Source organism: Xyrauchen texanus, chromosome 3 (genome assembly GCF_025860055.1).
Source record: "Xyrauchen texanus isolate HMW12.3.18 chromosome 3, RBS_HiC_50CHRs, whole genome shotgun sequence".
NCBI classification, from domain to species: Eukaryota; Metazoa; Chordata; class Actinopteri; order Cypriniformes; family Catostomidae; genus Xyrauchen; species Xyrauchen texanus.
Genome location: NC_068278.1, coordinates 37,401,708 through 37,423,598, shown reverse-complemented (window position 1 = coordinate 37,423,598; position 21,891 = coordinate 37,401,708). Strand labels below are relative to the sequence as shown.

At 40.9% G+C, this 21,891-nt stretch overlaps 1 protein-coding gene across 2 annotated transcripts in view; it reads right to left on the bottom strand.

Annotated features, from left to right (window-relative positions):
• Positions 1 to 1,018: 1,018 nt before the first annotated feature.
• LOC127632465 (coronin-1C-A-like) overlaps positions 1,019 to 21,891 on the bottom strand; it is a 44,545-nt gene continuing 23,672 nt past the window's right edge. For both annotated transcript variants that reach the window (XM_052111046.1, XM_052111054.1), the window contains 9 exons: positions 11,064 to 11,186; positions 10,801 to 10,930; positions 5,759 to 5,940; positions 5,547 to 5,666; positions 5,356 to 5,457; positions 4,900 to 5,045; positions 3,181 to 3,238; positions 2,429 to 2,674; positions 1,019 to 2,128 (listed from right to left, as the gene is read on the bottom strand). In XM_052111046.1, the coding sequence (XP_051967006.1) occupies positions 2,009 to 2,128; positions 2,429 to 2,674; positions 3,181 to 3,238; positions 4,900 to 5,045; positions 5,356 to 5,457; positions 5,547 to 5,666; positions 5,759 to 5,940; positions 10,801 to 10,930; positions 11,064 to 11,186 (1,227 nt within the window). In that variant the 3' untranslated portion in view covers positions 1,019 to 2,008. The remainder of the gene's footprint in view (positions 2,129 to 2,428; positions 2,675 to 3,180; positions 3,239 to 4,899; positions 5,046 to 5,355; positions 5,458 to 5,546; positions 5,667 to 5,758; positions 5,941 to 10,800; positions 10,931 to 11,063; positions 11,187 to 21,891) is intronic.

Below are 21,891 nucleotides of genomic sequence, written 5' to 3'. Positions count from 1 at the left end.
GACCCAGCCTCGACCCATCTTCAATGCTCTAACTGAGGGAAGGAGGTTGTTCCCCAAAATCTCGCAATACATGGCCCCGGTCATCCTCTCCTTAATACAGTACAGTCGCCCTGTCCCATGTGCAGAAAAACACCCCCAAAGCATGATGCTACCACCCCCATGCTTCACAGTAGGGATGGTGTTCTTGGGATGGTACTCATCATTCTTCTTCCTCCAAACACGGTTAGTGGAATTATGACCAAAAAGTTCTATTTTGGTCTCATCTGACCACATGACTTTCTCCCATGACTCCTCTGGATCATCCAAATGGTCATTGGCAAAATTAAGATGGGCCTTGACATGTGCTGGTTTAAGCAGGGGAACCTTCCGTGCCAATATGATTTCAAACCATGACGTCTTAGCGTATTACCAACAGTAACCTTGGAAACGGTGGTCCCAGCTCTTTTCAGGTCATTGACCAGCTCCTCCCGTGTAGTTCTGTGCTGATTTCTCACCTTTCTTAGGATCATTGAGACCCCACGAGGTGAGATCTTGCATGGAGCCCCAGTCCGAGGGAAATTGACAGTCATGTTTAGCTTCTTCCATTTTCTAATGATTGCTCCAACAGTGGACCTTTTTTCACCAAGCTGCTTGGCAATTTCCCCGTAGCCCTTTCCAGCCTTGTGGAGGTATACAATTTTGTCTCTAGTGTATTTGGACAGCTCTTTGGTCTTGGCCATGTTAATAGTTGGATTCTTACTGATTGTATGGGGTGGACATGTGTCTTTATGCAGCTAATGACTTCAAACAGGTGCATCTAATTTAGGATAATAAATGGAGTGGAGGTGGACATTTTAAAGGCAGACTAACAGGTCTTTGAGGGTCAGAATTCTAGCTGATAGACAGGTGTTCAAATACTTATTTGCAGCTGTATCATACAAATAAATAGTTAAAAAATCATACATTGTGATTTCTGGATTTTTTTTTTTTTGATTATGTCTCTCACAGTGGACATGCACCTACGATGACAATTTCAGACCCCTCCATGATTTCCAAGTGGGAGAACTTGCAAGATAGCAGGGTGTTCAAATACTTATTTTCCTCACTGTATATTGTGGTATATTCTGAAAAACCCTGTTGTCGAATGCTTTATAATGAATTATGTTGATCTCAAAGCAGCAAGTGCTTTAAACTCCAGTTAACATGATCACCACAAGGGACGATGTTGGACTGCTTTTAAAATCCTAAGTGTCAAATGAGCAGCTCATTTCTGTGTATGTATGCATGTTTGCTGTAAGCACTCCATAAGTATGAATGGTTATGGACAGCTCTTAGATTTCACTACATCATACACTTATCTGTGATTCGTTTCTGCAGTACCAACAGCCTTTGCATCACTTCAAAATCATATCAACACATTTGAGACTGCCTTTGCTTTACTGATGTCCTACTTTGAATAGTTTTACATGTAAATCCTTGTTTTTCAAAACATAACTAATCTACAACTGGGAAAAAACATACAAAAGTAGAAATAAAAGGAGAGGTGACTGTGTCACCTCAAATTTGGCAGCACAACATAAAAGGAAATTAAAATACTGATGTGTATATACAACACTCTGTAACATACTGGTTAATATCAGAATACTGATGAAACAATGTTACAATAACAAAAAAGTATGAACATTTTGAACAAAATGTAAAACATCAATGTGACAAGGAGGAGGGTGGGGCCGTGAGGACACATGCCATCAGGGCCAGCCCCACTCTCCTTGTCATCACAATCAGTTAAAACCAACGACCACCCATTGCCACTATATTCCTTTTTGCTATGCAAATTCTTGGGGGAGACTTGACAAAAAGTAAAAGTCCATCTTGGAATGTTGCTTGATGTTGTCTTTGTGAGAAACACCAAGCGGAATGATTGAGTCAAATTGAGAATTTTGGCAGTGACTGACACCCCCCCCCCTTCCCCCCAGCTAAATCTCACTCTCTCCATACTGACAGAATGGCTCAGATCAGCACCAGTGTCTTAGATTGCCACTTTATCCACCTGCTCTTCCAGTTTGGCGATTCTCCTGTCCTGCAGTGTGACCAGATCTTTAAGGGACTTCACTTCTCGCAGCAGCTCCTCTAACTTCACTTCATTCTTCTACAGAGCAAGATGAAGAAACAAGAAAATGTGTTTCAGCACAAATTCAATAACATTCCATTCTTATTCTTAGTTTTCTAGGTAGCCTATAGTCAGGTGTCGTAGGAATAATCAGAAAAAATTACATTTAATAAAAATTATTGAGCCAAGCTAATAAGGATTATAATATATATATATATATAGAATAACACTGTAAAAAATATATATTATGTAAAGCAAATCAGAAATCATAAACCCAACAAGGGGAAACATTTAAACACAAGCTATAAAAACAGGTTCACCATTACACATCAGCCTTACTTTGGTTAACTGGGGAGAGGCGGCAGGCTTCTGGGGAATAGGTGGCTCCTCCAGCTTTTTGGGAGTCTTGTTATCCAGCACATTTTTCTTGACTACTTTAAGGTCGCGGTTCTTGCCTGGCACATAGCCATGTTTAAGGGAGATCAGTATTGGTTCGCCGTTCTTGCCTTCAAACCACTCCTCTGCCTCCAGCGCAGGGTCAGGGCCTGCTGTGTCAGGATACAGGTCATCCTGGAAGAGGTCTGACTGCCAGGAGCAGAAGAGACCGGACACACAGTAATCAATATTTTGCCTTCATATAATAATGTATTATAATTTCTATGAAAATAGACTCTATGGAAAGACACTTTTAAGTTAATTGAAAGCGAGCATCACACATTTTATCCATTCATTAATGACCATTAAACTGCACTTGATTTAGCTTTGCCAAAAAAAAAAAAATATATATATATATATATATATATATATATATATATATATATATTTATTCAAAACAATTGCACTTCATACACTTGGAATCATGTTATACTTCAGCATAACCCTTATCTAACCTATCCAGTCCCAGACATGTATTTCATTTACTAAATCCCTTCCATACAAAAATGCTACAATGTTTATGTTGACGCATTGATCATTGTTAATAAAAAAACTTGAATAAAAAAGCATCAGATAAATGAAAACATGTAAGAAAGTAAGAAAATCAGAAATACTGTTTTCATAAACAACAAACACAATAGAGTAATAAAAAGTACCTTTCTAGGGACAGTCATGATAATTGGCTCACACTTTCTCTCATGAAGTTTATAAAACCTGAAAAAATTAACAGACGTGCCAATATAACTATGACATACTTCCATAACAACAGTAAAAAATTTAAAATAAATCTTAACACCAAAAGTGAAGAGCACTGAGGAAATCTGATAATCTGAATCTTTAACTACACAGATACTGCACACAGCCTGTTTCACATCTAGCTGAAACATTAAAAGTGCTGTAAGCACTATAATTCTAGAATTTCCACAAACTGAGCCATTGGATTGGCCACGCCTCCTCTTTCTAAATCCCCACACTCAAAAGATACCAAATGGCCTTTATTGAGACCTTTATTGAAACGGTTGTCAAAATCAACAGCAGTGAAATAGCTCTCTCCACTGACAATTGTTATGAGCAACATGGCATAAAAATGGAATTCAGCCTCAATAATTGTTGCAACTACAAAACTATGAAAACGTACAAAATGATTGACAAGCAGAAAGCGTCAGAGTCCACGGCTCGAAAACACATTTTGTTTGCTGTTTACAGAGTCTAGTGCTGTCACAGAGAGCTGTGAGATTTCTCAGGACACTTATTTAATTAATATCTTTATGGGCGAAGGAATTTCTTTTGCATACCTTTCCATGGAAATGTTTTTTACTTACATCACCTTTAAGTTACAATGTTGTAACTTTTAGTGCAAAATAACCTTAGTGGACATTTCATGGTTAAAAGATAAATAAATAATACAATAATTTTAAGACAAAAGCTAGCCCTCTTTGCCTGCCAACTTAGGCAGCTTTTGTGATGTTTGATAAATGCTAAAGATATTTGGGTAAAACTCTACATTAAGGTTCTATTGGTTAACATTAGTTAACAACATTAATTAACATGAACTAACAATGAACAATAAATACAGCATTTATTAATCTTGGTTAATGTTAATTTCAACATATAGTAATATGTTTATAAAATCAAAAGTTCTTAACATTAGTTAATGCACTATGAACTAACAATGAACAATTACATTTTTATTAACTAACATTAATAAATATTAATAAATTCTGTAAAAAAAAATTATTGTTCATTGTTTGTTCGTGATCCCTAATGCATTAACTAATGTTAGTGAATAGAACATTATTGTAAAGTGTTACCAAAATATTAACAAATAAATAATATATAACATAGAACTTAAAATCTTATGTCAGCATGGATTCTAAAGCTAATGATCCTTTAAAATGAAATTTCAATGACATTTGGAAGCCACAGCAATACATAATCACACTGTGGGCTACATTAGGTTTTACGGTCCATTATAAAAGGTCTCCCCCTAGTGGAGGAAATAAACCTAGTAAGTAAGCTTAGTTTCAGTAAAATGTATATAATAAAGACCAGGGGCCGTATTATCTATAGTTCTATATGAGATCCTAACTGAAATAAATCACCATGGTTACTAAAACAGATAAGATTGGAATGTACAGTTTTTGTCATAAAGACACAAACTCACCCTGTGATCAACTGCCGATGCTGCAGGCGAAATCATTTCAGATTATTTTGAAAGGGATACATTTTTTGAAGGTTAAATTTTGAGGTCCTTTTTATCATCATTACTCTATACTCTTTTTCATAAATATCTTATAATAATTTGTTCCTAAATGGCTACAAGCAAATATTCTACTGTGTTTAATTGACAAACAAAACAACTTCAAAACTCATACCTGGCTATCTCACACTTGTTGACGTCTAGACCTCTTTTAGGCATGTAGCCCATGCCTCTCTGGGGCTCCTTGCTGGAAAACGTGTTGAGGTAGTGCACATACGGCGCCTCGTCTGTGATCTCAAAGTAACGGATACTGCTGTCACCCTGGAAAAGCAAACAAATACTTAGTTTTTTTTATGTAGGTTTTAAGATATGTTGCTTTATAACCCTTTTCTTGGCAATGTATCCTATCCTGCTGTTCTAAAAAAAAAAAAAAAAAAACTCCTTAACCCCTCAACAAGTTGAAGTCCTTCCATATTGCTTTTGTATGTACAGTACAGTACTAAGACTCCAAAAATTTACGTCATCATACTGTTGGTGTGATCTGCTATATGTCACATATGTCAATAATACATAATGTATATCTCATTCATAGACCCATTTGCCAATGTCACATAAGAAATAGCAACTCCACCTTTCCACACAGGTACACAACATTGGTGTCAGCGTCATAGAAGGGAAGCAACACTCCATTGCTGGTGTCCATTTCATGCACAGATATTGGCTCCATGTTTTTCTTAAAGGGACATATAAAAAAACAAATTCATGACAATACTGTGTAAAATAAAATATAATTTTGAAAAAAAGACCATTCATGTGGCTTACTGGATTCCATAAGGCCAGCTGCCGTTCACTCATACGACTGAAGCCGGTGGTGAAGACGTTTCCATCAGCCAAAAAGATGGCCCTCATTGGTCGTGCCCCCTCATGGGCCTTGTCCTTTTCCTGTGAACATCAATGCCAGAGAGACACTTAGAACCATGAAATAATAAGACCCCCCACAAGGCTTCAAGTAATAGTGAGATGTTTTCACTTACTGCAGTGATCTTCCCTTTGCGCGGATCGATGACGCGCACTTTCTTGTCTTTGCACGCAGTACAAATGAGGCTGCCATTGCGACTCCAGCAGACGCTGAAGATCACATCAGGATGCATATCCTCCAGATTGATCAGGGCTTCTCCAGAGCCCACGTTCCAAATGATGATGAGATTATCACATCCTGATGGAGAGGGAAGACAAAATTGGTTCTTTGTTCACTCAGTCACGCAAACTAAACAGTTACATGTTGGTTTTGAGAAGCTGTTTAAGAAAATGTAAATAAAGGATGAGAAGTATCTCTGCATTTTTTACATTAACTATAATGTGCAATTTGCTATTCCAAAAGATAAGGATCATTATCTTTTTTTTATATATTATGTAAGATACAATCGGTCAATATTAATTTTTTAATTCTGTATTTAAAGGAATAGTTCACCCAAGAATTCTCTCATCATTTACTCACCCTCATGACATCCCAGATGATGTGTATGATTTTCTTATGCTGAACACAAACTAAGATTTTTTGAAGAATATCTCAGCTCTGTTGGTCCTCACAATGCAACAGTCACCAAATGAATGGTGACCAGAATTCAGAAGGTCTTACAAGGACATACTGTAAAGTCACCATAAAAGTAAACCAATACGATTCCAGTGGTTTAATGCATGTCTTCAGAAGTGATATGATAGATGTGGTTGAGAAAAAGATCAATATTGAAGTCCTTTTTTTCCTGTAAATCTACACTTTCACTTCCACATTCCGGTGTGGAAGTATCTTTTACTGTCACATTCAGCCACCTACTGTTACCCACACTTACCTTATAGCCTCTGGAGACATGGATTTAACCTATGGTCTATAGTCATATGGATTACTTTTATGCTGAACTTCTGAGTTCTGGTCACCATTCACTTGCATTGTGAGGCCAACAGACCTGAGATTTTCTTCTAAAAATCTTTGCTTGAGTTCTGCAGAAGAAAGAAAGTCATACACATCTGGGATGGTATGAGGGTAAGTAAATGATGACATTTTTATTTTATTTTATGGGTGAATTATTCCTTTCATGATAACACTGAAACACGCAAAATGACAAAGATAATGAATGTAAAGTAGTTAAATAGTAAACAGCCTATAAAAAAATTATTTGGAATATTTAATTCCAGAATGGATGTTGTCGTTCCTGGGTGCTGATTGGTCAATACAGCAACCAATTCCAGTTATTACACAATATAGTTGTCACGATTCCCTTGTTGTCTGCCCTGGGTTTCACTTGTCATTGTTAAATGTACTACACTTCCCAGAATCCACCTGCCATCACCACTGCCATTTTGTTCATTGTTCTCACCTGTGTCTAATTCAGTCATCACTCCCTGGTTATTTAAGCCCTGCTTTTTGTTCACTCCTGGTCGTTCGTTGAATGTTGTCAAGCCTGATCTGTGTTTCCCTGCCTGAGTTCTTAGTTTATGTTTGTTTCCTCATCGAGGGTTTTTCCTTTGTGTTTGTTTAATAAATAAAGAAGCCTGCATTTAGATCCTCTCTCCTCGCTGCCTCATTCCTAACAGAACAAACGACCAACTATGGATCTAGCAGGGTTCCTCATGGAGCTGACACAGGCGGACTTGACTGTCCGGGAGTTCTCCTATTTTTTCACCAATGTGGCCAGTTGCACCGGCTGGGATGACCACACTCTGAAGGTGGCGTACCGGTTCGGTGTTCCCAAACACCGGTGGTGGGAACTCCCGGAGACTGCACCTGGCGGGAGTACGTGAGACTCATCTTGGAGGAGTTCGCTGCCGGAGAACCACCTCTCCAGATCCCAGCTCCCGCCTCTGGGCTTTCCTCTCCAGCCACGGTGAGTGAGCCAACCCCCACGCCTGCCGTGGTCAATGAACCAGCGCTGCTAACTTCATCCGCCCGGAGGAGGAGGAGAAGAAAGGCCTCTGCTCTCCAGCCTCCGCTAACCACGGCCAACCAGCCAATGCCTGTAGCCTCCAATGTCAGTGAGCCAGCGCCTGTAGCCTCGACCGTCCAAGAGCCAGTACCTCCCGAGCTTTCCAGAGCTCCGCCTCCCAAGCTTTCCAGAGCTCCGCCTCCCGAGCTTTCTACGGCTCCTCTCCCAGAGACTCCCGACCCTCCTGCGGCTCCGCCCACAGAGCCTCCTGCGGCTCCGCCCCCTGAGCCTCCCTTGGCTTCACCTCTCGAGCCTCCCAGGGCTCCACCTCTCAAGCCTCTCGAGCCTTCCAGGGCTCCGCCTCTCGAGCCTTCCAGGGCTTCGCTTCTGGAGCGTCCTACGGTGCCACCTCCGTCGGCTCTGCTTCCAGAGCCTTCCTGGTCTCCGCCTCTAGAGCCTCCTATGACGCCTACTTCCACGCCTCCGCCTGCAACGGCTCCACCTCCCACGGTTCGGCCTCCTGAACCTGTCATTGCCCTGTGGCCGCCTTCCAGGCCTCCTGAACCTGTCCTTGCCCTGTGGCCACCTCCCAGACCACCTGACCCTGTTCCCATCCTGTGGCCAGCTCCCAGGCCTCCTGAACCTATCCTTGCCCTGTGGCCAGCTCCCAGGCCTCCTGAACCTATCCTTGCCCGGTGGCCAGCTCCCAGACCACCTGAACCTGTCCTTACCCTTTGTGCCTCCTTGGACTGCCTGTCTGCTCCCTGTGCCTCCTTGGACGGCCTGTCTGCCCTTTGTGCCCCTTGCACTGCCTGTTTTCCCCTTGTACTCCCTTGGTCTGTCTGTTGGCCCCTTGTGCTCCTCTGGTCTGTCTGTTTGCTCCACCCCCCCACTCCTTGGATGATTTTTTTTTTTTTTCTATTTATTTTTTTTCTCTGAGGAGCGTCTGGAAACCGCTCCTTTGAGGGGGGCTATGTCACGATTCCCTTGTTGTCTGCCCTGGGTTTTACTTGTCATTGTTAAATGTACTACACTTCCCAGAATCCACCTGCCATCACCACTGCCATTTTTTCATTGTTCTCATCTGTGTCTAATTCAGTCATCACTCCCTGGTTATTTAAGCCCTGCTTTTTGTTCACTCCTGGTCGTTCGTTGAATGTTGTCAAGCCTGATCTGTGTTTCCCTGCCTGAGTTCTTAGTTAGTTTGTTTCCCCATCGAGGGTTTTTCCTTTGTGTTTGTTTTGTGTTTGTTTAATAAATAAAGCCTGCCTTTAGATCCTCTCTCCTCGCTGCCTCATTCCTAACAATAGTACAAAAAATTAAAAAGCTATGACTTGACACTTAGCTGTACAACATCCATAGAACCAATTATTAACTTTAGCTTTTACAGGTGAAACTCGAAAAATTAGAATATCGTGCAAAAGTTCATTAATTTCAGTAATTCAACTTAAAAGGTGAAACTAATATATTATATAGACTCATTACAAGCAAAGTAAGATATTTCAAGCCTTTATTTGATATAATTTTGATGATTATGGCTTACAGCTTATGAAAACCCCAAATTCAGAATCTCAGAAAATTAGAATATTACATGAAATCAATAAAAAAGGATTTTAAATACAGAAATGTCGGCCCTCTGAAAAGTATAATCATGCATATGTACTCAGTACTTGGTTTGGGCCCCTTTTGCATTAATTACTGCCTCAATGCGGCATGGCATGGATGCTATCAGCCTGTGGCACTGCTGAGGTGTTATGGAAGACCAAGATGCTTCAATAGTGGCCTTCAGCTCTTCTGCATTGTTTGGTCTCATGTCTCTCATCTTTCTCTTGGCAATGCCCCATAGATTCTCTATGGGGTTCAGGTCAGGCGAGTTTGCTGGCCAATCAAGCACAGTAATACCATGGTCATTGAACCAGGTTTTGGTACTTTTGGCAGTGTGGGCAGGTGCCAAGTCCTGCTGGAAAATGAAGTCAGCATCTCCATAAAGCTTGTCTGCTGAAGGAAGCATGAAGTGCTCTAAAATGTCCCGGTAGACGGCTGCGTTGACTCTGGACTTAATAAAGCACAGTGGACCAACACCAGCCGATGACATGGCTCCCCAAACCAACACAGACTGTGGAAACTTCACACTGGACTTCAAGCATCTTGGATTGTGTGCCTCTCCATTCTTCCTCCAGACTCTGGGACCTTGGTTTCCAAATGAGATGCAAAATTTGCTCTCATCAGAAAAGAGGTCTTTGGACCACTGAGCAACAGACCAGTTCTTTTTTTCTTTAGCCCAGGTAAGACGCTTCTGACGTTGTTTGTTGTTCAGGAGCGGCTTGACAAGAGGAATACGACATTTGAAGCCTCAGTCCACTCCTTGTGAAGCTCCCCCACACATTTGAATGGCCTTTTCCTGACAATCCTCTCCAGGCTACGGTCATCCCTGCTGCTTGTGCACCTTTTTCTTCCACACTTTTACCTTCCACTTAACTTTCTATTAATGTGCTTTTGATACAGCACTTTGAGAACATCCAACTTCTTTTGCAATTACCTTTTGAGGCTTTCCCTCCTTGTGGAGGGTGTCAATGATGGTTTTCTGCCCAGCTGTCAGGTCAGCAGTCTTCCCCATGATTGTGAATTCAACTGAACCAGACTGAGAGACCATTTAAAGGCTCAGGAACCCTTTGCAGGTGTTTAGCTGATTAGAGTGTGACACTTTGAGCCTACAATACTGAACCTTTTCACAATATTCTAATTTTCTAAGATTCTGAATTTGGGGTTTTCATAAGCTGTAAGCATAATCATAAAAAATATATCAAATAAAGGCTTGAAATATCTTTCTTTGCTTGTAATGAGTCTATATAATATATTAGTTTCACCTTTTAAGTTGAATTACTGAAATTAATTTACTTCTGCACGATATTCTAATTTTTCGAGTTTCACCTGTACATGTCAGGGACTAAATCTTCGAAAAGGAGCATGGAATTTGCTTAATAAAATATTGTTTAAATGAAAATTATTGTTCTTAATATTTGTATTATGTAGTTATAAAAGACGAATGTGAATTTCCCCCATTGTTAAAATATAGAATAAATAAACATATAAAATATACACATTTTAAATCGAGGAACAGAAAGAAAGTAGGCAGCTGCATTCAATACCCTTACCTGCACTTAGCAGTACATTGCGGGCTGTTGGATGCCACGTCACGATACCCACTCTCTTAGAATGGCCCTCCAACACCACTACTGGCTCAGAAAGAGGAGAGGTGAGGCCATTCTCAGGGATCTGCCACACCTGTGAGACATAATAAGATATTTTAGGAGACACAATGATGAGCAATGAATGGGGCACAAGCTAACTGCAACCCTTCTTGGTATCTGAACAGGGTTTGTGAGGATATGTAGTTGAGTGAAGGAGATGCGCATACCATAACTGTGCAATCTTCGGAGCCGCTGGCAATGACATGATCGTTGTGTGGGCACCAGTCGATGTCAAGCACAGGGCCTGTGTGACCGCAAACAGTGGGGTAGGCCTTGTCAATACGACCCGTCTGCAAATAGAAACCAGTAGCCGAGAGCATACTTTATGTAATTTATAGCTGAAGATGAGTTGAGCATAGAGCTGAGCATTACAAAACTTTCCATTACAATTGACATTTTTCAAGATTGTATACATTTCTATGACTTTTCCAGGCCTGGAAATCACAAATGTAAAATTCCCTGATATGTACATGTTTATGACAGTGGGAACCCTGTACATTCCATAAAGCTAACAGGCATATATGTCTTATATGACAGTAATATATATATATAGTAATATACAAGTATATACTTGTTCTGCCATCAATATACAGTGAATAAATACACTCTTTATTAGGTACACCTGTATATCTACTTATTCGTGCAATTATCTAATCAGCCAATCGTGTGGCAGCAGTGTAACATATAAAATCATTCAGATATGGGTCAGGAGATACAGTTAATGTTCACATCAACCATCAGAACGGGGGGAAAAATTTGATCTCAGTTATTTAGTACGTGGTATGATTGTTGGTGCCAGATGGGCTTGTTTGAGTTGATCTCCTGGGATTTTCACGCACATTCTCTAGAGTGTATAGAGAATGGTGTGAAAAACAAAAAACATCCAGTGAGTGGTTGTTCTGCGGATGGAAACGTCTTGTTGATGAGAGAGGTCAGCAGAGAATGGCCAGACTGGTTCGAAGTGACAGAAAGGCTACAGTAACTCAGATAACCACTCTGTACAATTCTGCCCAACAAAGACAAAAGACCTTAACTCGCTAGAGTGTGGAACTGAGAAAAATGACTTTAAAGTTTTTAGTTGTCCAGCCAAATGTATTACAGGTAGGACACTGGAAATCTGGCAATTAGATGTTTTAGTAATGAAATGTATCTGACATAAAAAAATCTTAAGCTCAAACTTGATTTTTGACCCCTATTTTGAAGTTACTCTGCCTTTGTATTGTCTGCAAAAAGTGAGAAGTCACACCAAGGCAAAAGGCAGTAACTTCCACATTATCAATATTTGGTTGCTGATAACCATTAACAAAATCATTATAGTAACACCAGTATAAAATCTAGTGATCATTGCATTTCTTTTGGATGATTTACAATTACTTATAGCCATGTACTTATTGCTATCCTGTGCTTTGGATGTCTAACAGGTTGACTGCAGATAGGTGACACTGAATTATATGAATAAATACAAGATAAGCCTATTTCTAATGAGTAAACATAATCATTTAATTAATAATGGAATGCAAAGAAATAACAAATCATGTAAAAATAAAAAATGCATGGGACTCACAGGCAGTGAACTCCAGAAAGCCCTCCTGTTTGGGGGCATAAAAGGACAAAGGGCTCTGGTGCTGTCAGTGGTCCTGTGGCTGGAGTGAGGGGAAACTCCATAAGAGCAACAAGGGGGGTGTCAGGTGTGCTGCAGAACAGCTTATCGGAACCAAAAGCCAGGAAACTAATATCCAGACAACTATCAAGAACTGTCCATGTTTTTGATTTGGGTGCTAGATCATAATCAATATCCCCACAAGTATTTTGAACTAAAATAGAAAGCTTTTGAAACATTATAAATGTCTTTACTGTCACTTTTGATCAATATAATGCATCCTTGCTGAATAAAAGTGTAAAGGACCACTTTGGAGTTTAATGTATGTTGTTAATTAAATGAAGTATGGGTTGGGTTAGTGGTAAAAATATTTGTGTAATTGTTTGTACCTTATTCAAGTATTTTTATCTTTGTATGTATTTTAATGTTATTCGTATGTGATTGACCAGAAATGTGGTGCACCTGTAACGATGAAATTTGTCCCTTTGGTGGCACCGTAGTTTGCACAAGGGAAGATGTATATTTAAAGGGGTCATGACATGGTTTTTTTATTGTATTATTATGTTCCCTTAGGTGCAATTATAGTATTAATATATTTTTTTTTAAGAAAAACTTTTAAAATCTAGTGATTTATGACCTTTTCCCACCCTGTTTCTCATCCTCTGATTCAAACAGTCTGTTTTGGGGGCGTTTTCCATTTAAGACTTCAGTGTTAACGCCCACTGTTATGATTGGCTAACGTCAGTGCCTATGTATCAATTATTGACGCCCCAGCCAGAACAATATGCAAGTAAACTAAGTAAAAACACTGTGATTATTCATAATGAATGAAATTGCGCTTTAAAAAGTAGTTTAAAGTTTAAAATAGATTACTTACAGTTTGCGTTGTCGTTGTTCCCAGAATAGTCGGCACGGACTTATCTTTGAGCAACAGTTTTCTGGCAAAGCCAGCATCATATTGAGATTTGTTCTCAAAACAGTCATCCTTAAAATGTACAGAACAAACGCTTAAGTTAACACTGCCGTGACTGGAAGGTCCGCAAAAAATAAACTGCATCCATTTTTCCCTGACGTCTGGATCTTTCGGCAGCTTATTCAGAGGTTTTGTTTGACCACAGCCAGTAACAGCACATCTGTGTGGCATCGTAATTTTCCTGTTCACAAGTAGTCTCTGTCAGAGCTCGCTGTCCATCAACTGAACACTTGTGAGGCGCACGGCGATACGAAATGAGCGTAGTTGTCTTGCGCTTAAAGCGTAGTTATCTTGTGCTAGAGGCGGTCATATGCAAACGCTGTTACGTCACTTCTAACCATGAATCCAGAACGAGCTGTATTTTGAGCTTGATTAAATAAATGATTCGTTTAGAATGGGGAGGACGTCTTAAAATATTAAACTTGCAGGACGTTTTAATGATACAAAGACCTCTTATATACCAAAAGATCAAGGCAAATTTGGTTTCTCATGTCATGACCCCTTTAAAGGTGGTTGGCGGTGTGAATGGTAGGCAGCTGTGTTTGAGTGAGTCTATATGTATTTTATCTGGAGATCCCGTGTTTATGCATGAATTTAAAGAACTCGACGACCGTTTCATGACGGAAGAAAGGATATTGTTTGCGTTCCTTGGTGAGCGCAGCGAGGTATGATATGCTTTCATTCATGGATATTTCATAATATTTGTACATATGTATGGTTTATTTGCTGATAATTAATGTTTGTCATTTTGAATGTTTTACTTGCGTAATGACGTTTGTAGCCGTGAAAACAAGTGTGTGTGAAATGTTTGTTGTATGTTTTCAATACACTTTTCACGGTGCTAAGGTGATGGAGTGAAAGTTGAGCGTCATGCTGGTTTGACGAACTAAATAAAGGACACCTTATGCATCAGTCGAGACTCTCTCTGTTTCTTTGGACCCAAGGGCTGCTACAGTGAAAACTCGACGCTACATCTGAGTCATCTGCTACGCTGCATGTTGTCTTCGTTCGGAGGTTGCCATCGCTTGTTCCACGCATCCAGGCAAGGTCGTAAATTGGTAGCACGTTTAACAGAGACTACAGATGCGGTGAGAGACTCTGACTATCGGGATATATATATATATAAAAAAAAATAATTAACTGAACTATTTACTTACATGGCTATACCTGATAACAGGCTCTCGTGTTTGTGAGTGAATTGTGAAATATCTGAAAGGGTTACAAATATGAAATGTTTAACGGTTTATTTTTACTCTTAAATCTTAAACTTGTGTATCATTTACATTTACATTTATGCATTTGGCAGACGCTTTTATCCAAAGCAACTTACAGAGCCTTTATTACAGGGACAATCCCCCCGGAGCAACCTGGAGTTAAGTGCCTTGCTCAAGGACACAATGGTGGTGGCTGTGGGATTTGAACCAGTGTACTTCTGATTACCAGATTACCAGTTATGTGCTTAGACCACTACACCACTTAATATTTTAAATATCTTAATATTTGAAGTGAAGAGTGTTAGGTTACAGCATCATCTTGTAACCACAGCTCCCTGAATCACTTTAATTTAGAAATACATCAAGTAGTGATACAAACATGTCAAGAGAAAAGGAAAAGTCCACTGGTGAGAAAGATCTAAACTATGATGAACCTTCAACAGAAGAAACAGTCTCTCGTGAACGAAAGCTTACAGAAAAGGGCAAACAAATGCGTGAAGAGGAAGCTAAAAGGCACGTAAAGGCATTTTTGAGAGCTTATGAATCGTGGAAGCAGATAGCACGACAAGCTAGAACTAGGCTTAAGAAATTCTGTTTGAAGGAGGATCTTGATAAAATAAACGAACACATTCAGAGTGGATACGACCGTGTAAATCAAAATTATGAGCCACTTCAATGCAATTCTCTTAGTACACCAGAGATTGTGCAGAAATTGGATGCTTGTAACACGCTGACAACGGAAATATGTGATCTTGTGAGTAGACGGCTTGATGTGGGTCTAGTTCAAGATACCTATAAAGAGGAAGCTGAGAAAGAAAGAGTGCGAATGATTTTAAGTCGTGAGGAATATAAATCTGTCTTTGGTGGGACAAGCACTGAAAGTGTTATTTTAGAAGAATCCATAAATTTAGATAACCTGTCAATCACTAGCTCAAAGGCTTCTTGTAAGCGAGTAGATGCAGAAGCAGATCTAGCAGCCAAATTAGAACAGGCAAAGTCGATTGAAGAGATACAAGCTCAACAGACCAAACTTATTAAGCTGGAAAGTGAATGGAAACTCCATGAGTCACAAATATTGATAGAAATGAAGCAGAAACAAGCAGAAGTGGAGTTGAAGTTAGAAGAGGAGAAAACAAAGTTAAAAATGTTGCAAGTGAGCATAGGTGTGAAAGTGGCTGCAGCTCGAGTTAGAACATACAATAAACTGGAAGGTGATGTGGAGAACATGGGGGGAGAACCTAATACAGCCTCTGTTGTTAGAACCACTCCGGCTACATATTCGAACAGACAACTAGATACAGGAGTCACCATGTTCCAATCGCAACCAGAATCTCAGAGTTTAACAGCCAACTTAGCTGAAGCAATTGCAAGCTCTTTTAGTCTAAATCGTCTGCCTGTTCCTGAACCAACGATGTTTGCTGGTGATCCTTTGAAATTTGTTGACTTTCGGATGTCATTCACAACTCTAATTGACAGGAAACCCATCTCTGCTAGTGAAAAAATGCTTTACTTGAAAGGCTACCTCTCAGGAGAGGCACGGAAGGCCGTGGAAGGATTCTTTTACCGGAGCTCTGAGGATGCATATGAAGGTGCTTGGGCAGTTTTAAAGGACAGGTATGGAAATCCATTCATTGTGCAGAAGGCGTTTCGAGACAAGTTGATGAAATGGCCTAAGATTAGTCCTAACGACTCTCTGGCACTTAGAGATTTTGCAGACTTTTTAAAGAGCTGTGTAGAAGCTATGCCTCATGTTAAAGGTTTGGCCATTTGGAAAATCATAAGCTCTTGAGAAAATTACCAGACTGGATTGTTCGCAAATGGGGCCGAATCGTAGTGGAGCAGCTCGATGCATCTGGAGAATATCCAATCTTCGAACAATTTACTAAGTTTGTACTGAAGGAAGCCCGCATAGCCTGTAATCCCATCACTTCTTCCTTTTTGAGCTTCAGCTCAGTAGATGAAAAGTTCCCTAAGAGGGCAAAGGCCCTCAGTACAAGTGCCCAAATGAAAAACCATGCATTTAAGTCAGGAGGTTTGTCTCCCTTCAAGCCAAAGCTGCCATGTCCTGTCTGTAAGGATGAGCTGCACGGCATTGCTAAGTGCCCAGTCTTTGCTGCCAAGTCTACGGGAGATAAAAGGGTGTTCATACATCAAAATTATCTATGCTTTGGATGTTTGCGTAAGGGACATATAACTAAAGATTGTAAAACGTGGCATGTCTGTGGAGTGTGTAGCCGGCGGTCATCCAACTTGTTTGCATGAAGAGAGAGAGAAGAGAGCTGGTGAAACAAAAAGAAGTTTCACTTCTGATCCCACAGAAGGACAAGCAAATCAGCAAGTCCGCAAAGTTTTGTCCCATGCAGTAACTCAGAATTCTTCTGTTACCTCAAGTATTGTTCCGGTTTTCTTGTCATCTATGAAAGAACCCCAGAAGGAAATCCTTACCTATGCTCTTCTTGACACCCAGAGTGATTCATCCTTTGTTTTGGAAGACCTTGTCAGAGAGCTGGATGTAGTTTCTCGACCATTACAGTTGAAGCTTAGTACAATGACTGCTATAGACACCGTTATAGCTAGTCAAAGTGTTTGTGGTTTGCTAGTTCAAAGCTTCCATTCTGAAAATCACATACAGTTACGGCAAGCATACACACGTGACTTCATTCCTGTTGATAAGTCCTGCATACCAACCAGAACCACAGCGTTGTGGCCTCACCTGAAACATCTTGCAAATAATTTTCCATCTCTTCAAGACTGCGCAGTAGGACTGTTGATTGGCTGTGACTGTCCTTCAGCTTTAGCCCCCCTTGAGGTCATCACTGGTGGTGAGAATGAACCATTCGCACAGAAGACAGAGCTGGGATGGAGTATTATAGGAGCAGTTAATCCCCACTTGGATAGGCAGGGAAGTCAAAGATTCGTCCATAGGGTTGTAGTGAGAGAGATGCCGGTTCCATCAGCCGCAGATATCTTGAAGGTTCTGGAGTCTGACTTCAACGAGAGGAATTCTGAGGGTAGATGTGTCTCTCAAGATGATGTACGCTTCATACAGATTCTTAGTGAAAACATTCATCAGAAAGAGGATGGTCATTTGGAGATGCCTCTCCCATTTAAAGGCCAAAATCCCCCATCATTACCTAATAATAATAAGCTGGCTATAATTCGCCTGCAGCACTTAAAGAGGAAGCTCAAGGTCAATCAACAGTTTTATGGTCATTATAAGGCATTTATGGAGGATGTGATCAATAAGGGTGACGCAGAGCCAGCCCCAGAGGCATCTGTCGGAGATGTTGTTTGGTACATACCCAATCACGGTGTGTACCACCTGAAGAAGCCTGACAAATTGAGAGTCGTCTTTGATTGTTCAGCTAAATTTTGTAGCATCTTGTTGAATGATACTTTGCTGACAGGCCCCGATATGATTACTTCCTTGTTAAGAGTTCTCTGTCGTTTCAGGAAGGAGAAGGTAGCCATCATCTGCGACATCGAAAGAATGTTCCATCAGTTCTTTGTTACACCTGATAATCGCAGTTACCTGAGGTTTCTATGGTGGGAGCATGGAGACCTTGATCGTGAGCCTAAGGAATACCAGATGGCAGTTCATCTTTTCGGCGCTGTTTCCTCTCCAGGGTGCGCTAACTTTGGCATGAAATATCTTGCTCAGCAATACAAAGCACATTATCCCTCTGCAGCAGAATTTGTTGAAAATAGTTTCTACGTTGATGATGGGCTAGTGAGTGTTCACACAGTTAAGGAGGCCTGTGAACTGATAGTTGAAGCACAAGAGTTGTGTAAAAGAGGAGGCCTACGACTTCACAAATTCAACTCGAATGAAAGTGAGGTTCTTCATTGTGTTGAGACATCCGAAAGAGCGCCAAGGGTCAAACGTCTTGACTTTAATCCTGAGTCAGCCTCAATAGAATATGCATTGGGTATTCAGTGGCTAATTGAAAGTGACGGTTTCAGTTTTAATATAAACTTGAAAGATAGACCAGACACACGCCGTGGCATTCTATCAGTCATAGCTTCCTTGTATGATCCTCTGGGCTTTGAGGCTCCATTTGTTCTGAGTGGAAAGTGCATCCTGCAAGAATTGTGTCGTCGTAGCATTGGATGGGATGATCTGCTTCCTGAGGACTTGCTCCCACGGTGGGAGGAATGGAAGGCTGGCCTTCAAGGCCTTAAAGTAGTCTGGATCCCAAGATGTTATCACCCACAAGACTTTGACAAGATTGTAAGAGTAGAATTGCACCACTGTGCAGATGCTAGCAGTGTAGGCTATGGTGCATGTTCTTATCTTCGATACAAGGATGTCAGGAACAAAGTTCACTGCAGTCTCATCATGGCAAAGGCCAGGGTCGCACCATCAAAGATCGCAAGCATTCCCCGTTTAGAACTTTCAGCTGCTGTGGTTGCAGCCAGATTGAGCGTTCTGCTGAAATCAGAGCTAAATATGAAGATTGATGAGGAATTCTTCTGGACAGATTCTCAAGTCACTCTAGCATATATCAACAACGAAGCACGGAGATTTCATATCTTTGCGGCGAATCGTGTTCAGTTTATACGAGAGTACACCAAGCCGAGCCAGTGGTATTATGTTGATACGACAGAAAATCCAGCTGATCACGCCTCTAGGGGACTCCGTGCATCAGACATTTTATCAACAACCTGGCTATCCGGTCCTGAATTTTTGTGGAAGGAAGAGGTTCATCCGGCACCTACTTCATCTCTCGACCTGTTGGTTTGTGACCCAGAGGTTAAACCCATTCAGGCATTTGCAATAAGAGTGATCAATTGCATGAACATGCTTAATCGCCTGTCTAGGCTATCCTCTTGGACAATACTCCTTAAGGTAGTGGCAAGAATTAAGAGACTAGTGCCTGGACTAAAGTGTCAAACTGATGTTGTGACTGTCAAAGAGCGTGAGAGTGCTGCCAAAGCAGTGATAAAGCTTGTTCAACAGCAAGCATTCAGTCGAGAGATAAAGGCCCTTGAAAAAGGGGAAAGTCTTCCATGTTCTAGTCCTCTTTTTAGTCTTGATCCCTGTGGCAGCGGGGGCGTGGTCAAGCGCCCGTCCGGGAGAGAAAAGCGGTAAGGGCGCTCACACCTGAGCTAAATTATGTCTAACACCTGTCTCTAATTGCAGTAGCGTGAGGAGAGCGGATAAAAAGCCAGCAGCCACAGAGCATGGGGAGAGAGCCTGACACAAAGCCAAGAATAGTTGTGTGTGATACAGCAAATTAACTGTAATAATAAAGCTTACCCCTTAAGCTGACATCAGTTTCCGTCCCTTCCTTGGTCCGCTTCACAATCCCATTCTTAAAGAGGGCATACTTTGTGTTGGTGGAAGATTGAAGCATTCATCACTTAGTGAAGAATTTAGGCACCCGTGTATTCTACCCAAGGACAGTCATATCACCCAGCTTGTGTTATCGCACTATCATTCACGAGTATGCCATCAAGGTCGAAGTCAAACTCAAATGGAGCTTAGAGCAAATGGATTCTGGATCATCAGTGGCAGCAAGTTGGTTGCGAAGCTGATACACACGTGTGTTCAGTGCAGGAAGCTGAGGCGACCGGTAGAAGAGCAGCGTATGGCTGAACTTCCTAAAGAGCGTATTGAAGTATCTGCCCCATTCACATACTGTGGAATGGACTGCTTTGGACCGTTTGTCATTAAAAGGTGTAGAAAGGAGTACAAAAGGTACGGCTTGATATTCACTTGTTTCTATTCTCGAGGTGTCCACATTGAAATGTTAGAAGATCTATCTACTGACTCCTTTATTAATGCCTTACGGTGTTTCATCAGCTTAAGAGGAGTAGTGCGGCAACTATACAGTGACCAGGGCAGGAATTTCATAGGAGCTAGGAATGAATTGAGAGAAGCACTTAAACAGTGTGACAACCAGGCTTTGGAGAGGTATCTGGCTGATCATCAGTGTGAGTTTGTCTTTAATGCCCCGTCAGCAAGCCATGCTGGTGGAGTTTGGGAGCGCCAGATACGCACTGTTCGAAGTGTGTTGAATGCTACTTTGGCTCAAAGTCTCAGTCGGCTTGATGATTCCTCCCTCAGGACACTTTTTTACGAGGCCATGTCCATTGTTAATAGCCGCCCACTGACAGTAGATGGGATGAATGATTCTAACTCTCTTGAACCTTTAACGCCTAATCATCTAATACTAATGAAGTCAAAGGTTGCTCTTCCACCTCCAGGGAACTTCGAGAGGGAGGATGTATACGGTACAAAGCGATGGCGCCGAGTTCAATACTTGATTGAGCAGTTCTGGAGTCGATGGAAGAGGGAATACCTCCAGAACATTTTCACACGACAGAAGTGGCATGTGACCCGGCGCAATCTCAAAGTGAATGATGTGGTCATTGTAAAGGAAGACATCCTCCCAAGAAACCAGTGGCAGTTAGGGCGAGTAGTGGAAACCTTTCTGGATAGTGATGGTTTAGTGCGAAGAGTCAAAATACGAGTTGGAGAACAGAAATCAGGAAAGCATCAGTTTCCATCTAAACCCTCTGTTATAGAAAGGCCCATTCAAAAGTTGGTGCTGCTTCTTGAAAGTGAATAGTCATAAAGTATATGTTCACATGCGTACATGCACACACACATGCATTTATAACCCATTGTATTGACATAATTCTATGCTTACTTGCACAACTGTCCATGTTGAGATAGTGAGTGGTGTATAAAGATGTTAAGAATCATGTATGACTTATTTGGTGTCGCCATTATCATGACATGATTGGTGGGAGTGTAAAGGACCACTTTGGAGTTTAATGTATGTTGTTAATTAAATGAAGTATGGGTTGGGTTAGTGGTAAAGATATTTGTGTAATTGTTTGTACCTTATTCAAGTATTTTTATCTTTGTATGTATTTTAATGTTATTCGTATGTGATTGACCAGAAATGTGGTGCACCTGTAACAATGAAATTTGTCCCTTTGGTGGCACCGTAGTTTGCACAAGGGAAGATGTATATTTAAAGGTGGTTGGCGGTGTGAATGGTAGGCAGCTGTGTTTGAGTGAGTCTATATGTATTTTATCTGGAGATCCCGTGTTTATGCATGAATTTAAAGAACTCAACGCCCGTTTCATGACGGAAGAAAGGATATTGTTTCCGTTCCTTGGTGAGCGCAGCGAGGTATGATATGCTTTCATTCATGGATATTTCATAATATTTGTACATATGTATGGTTTATTT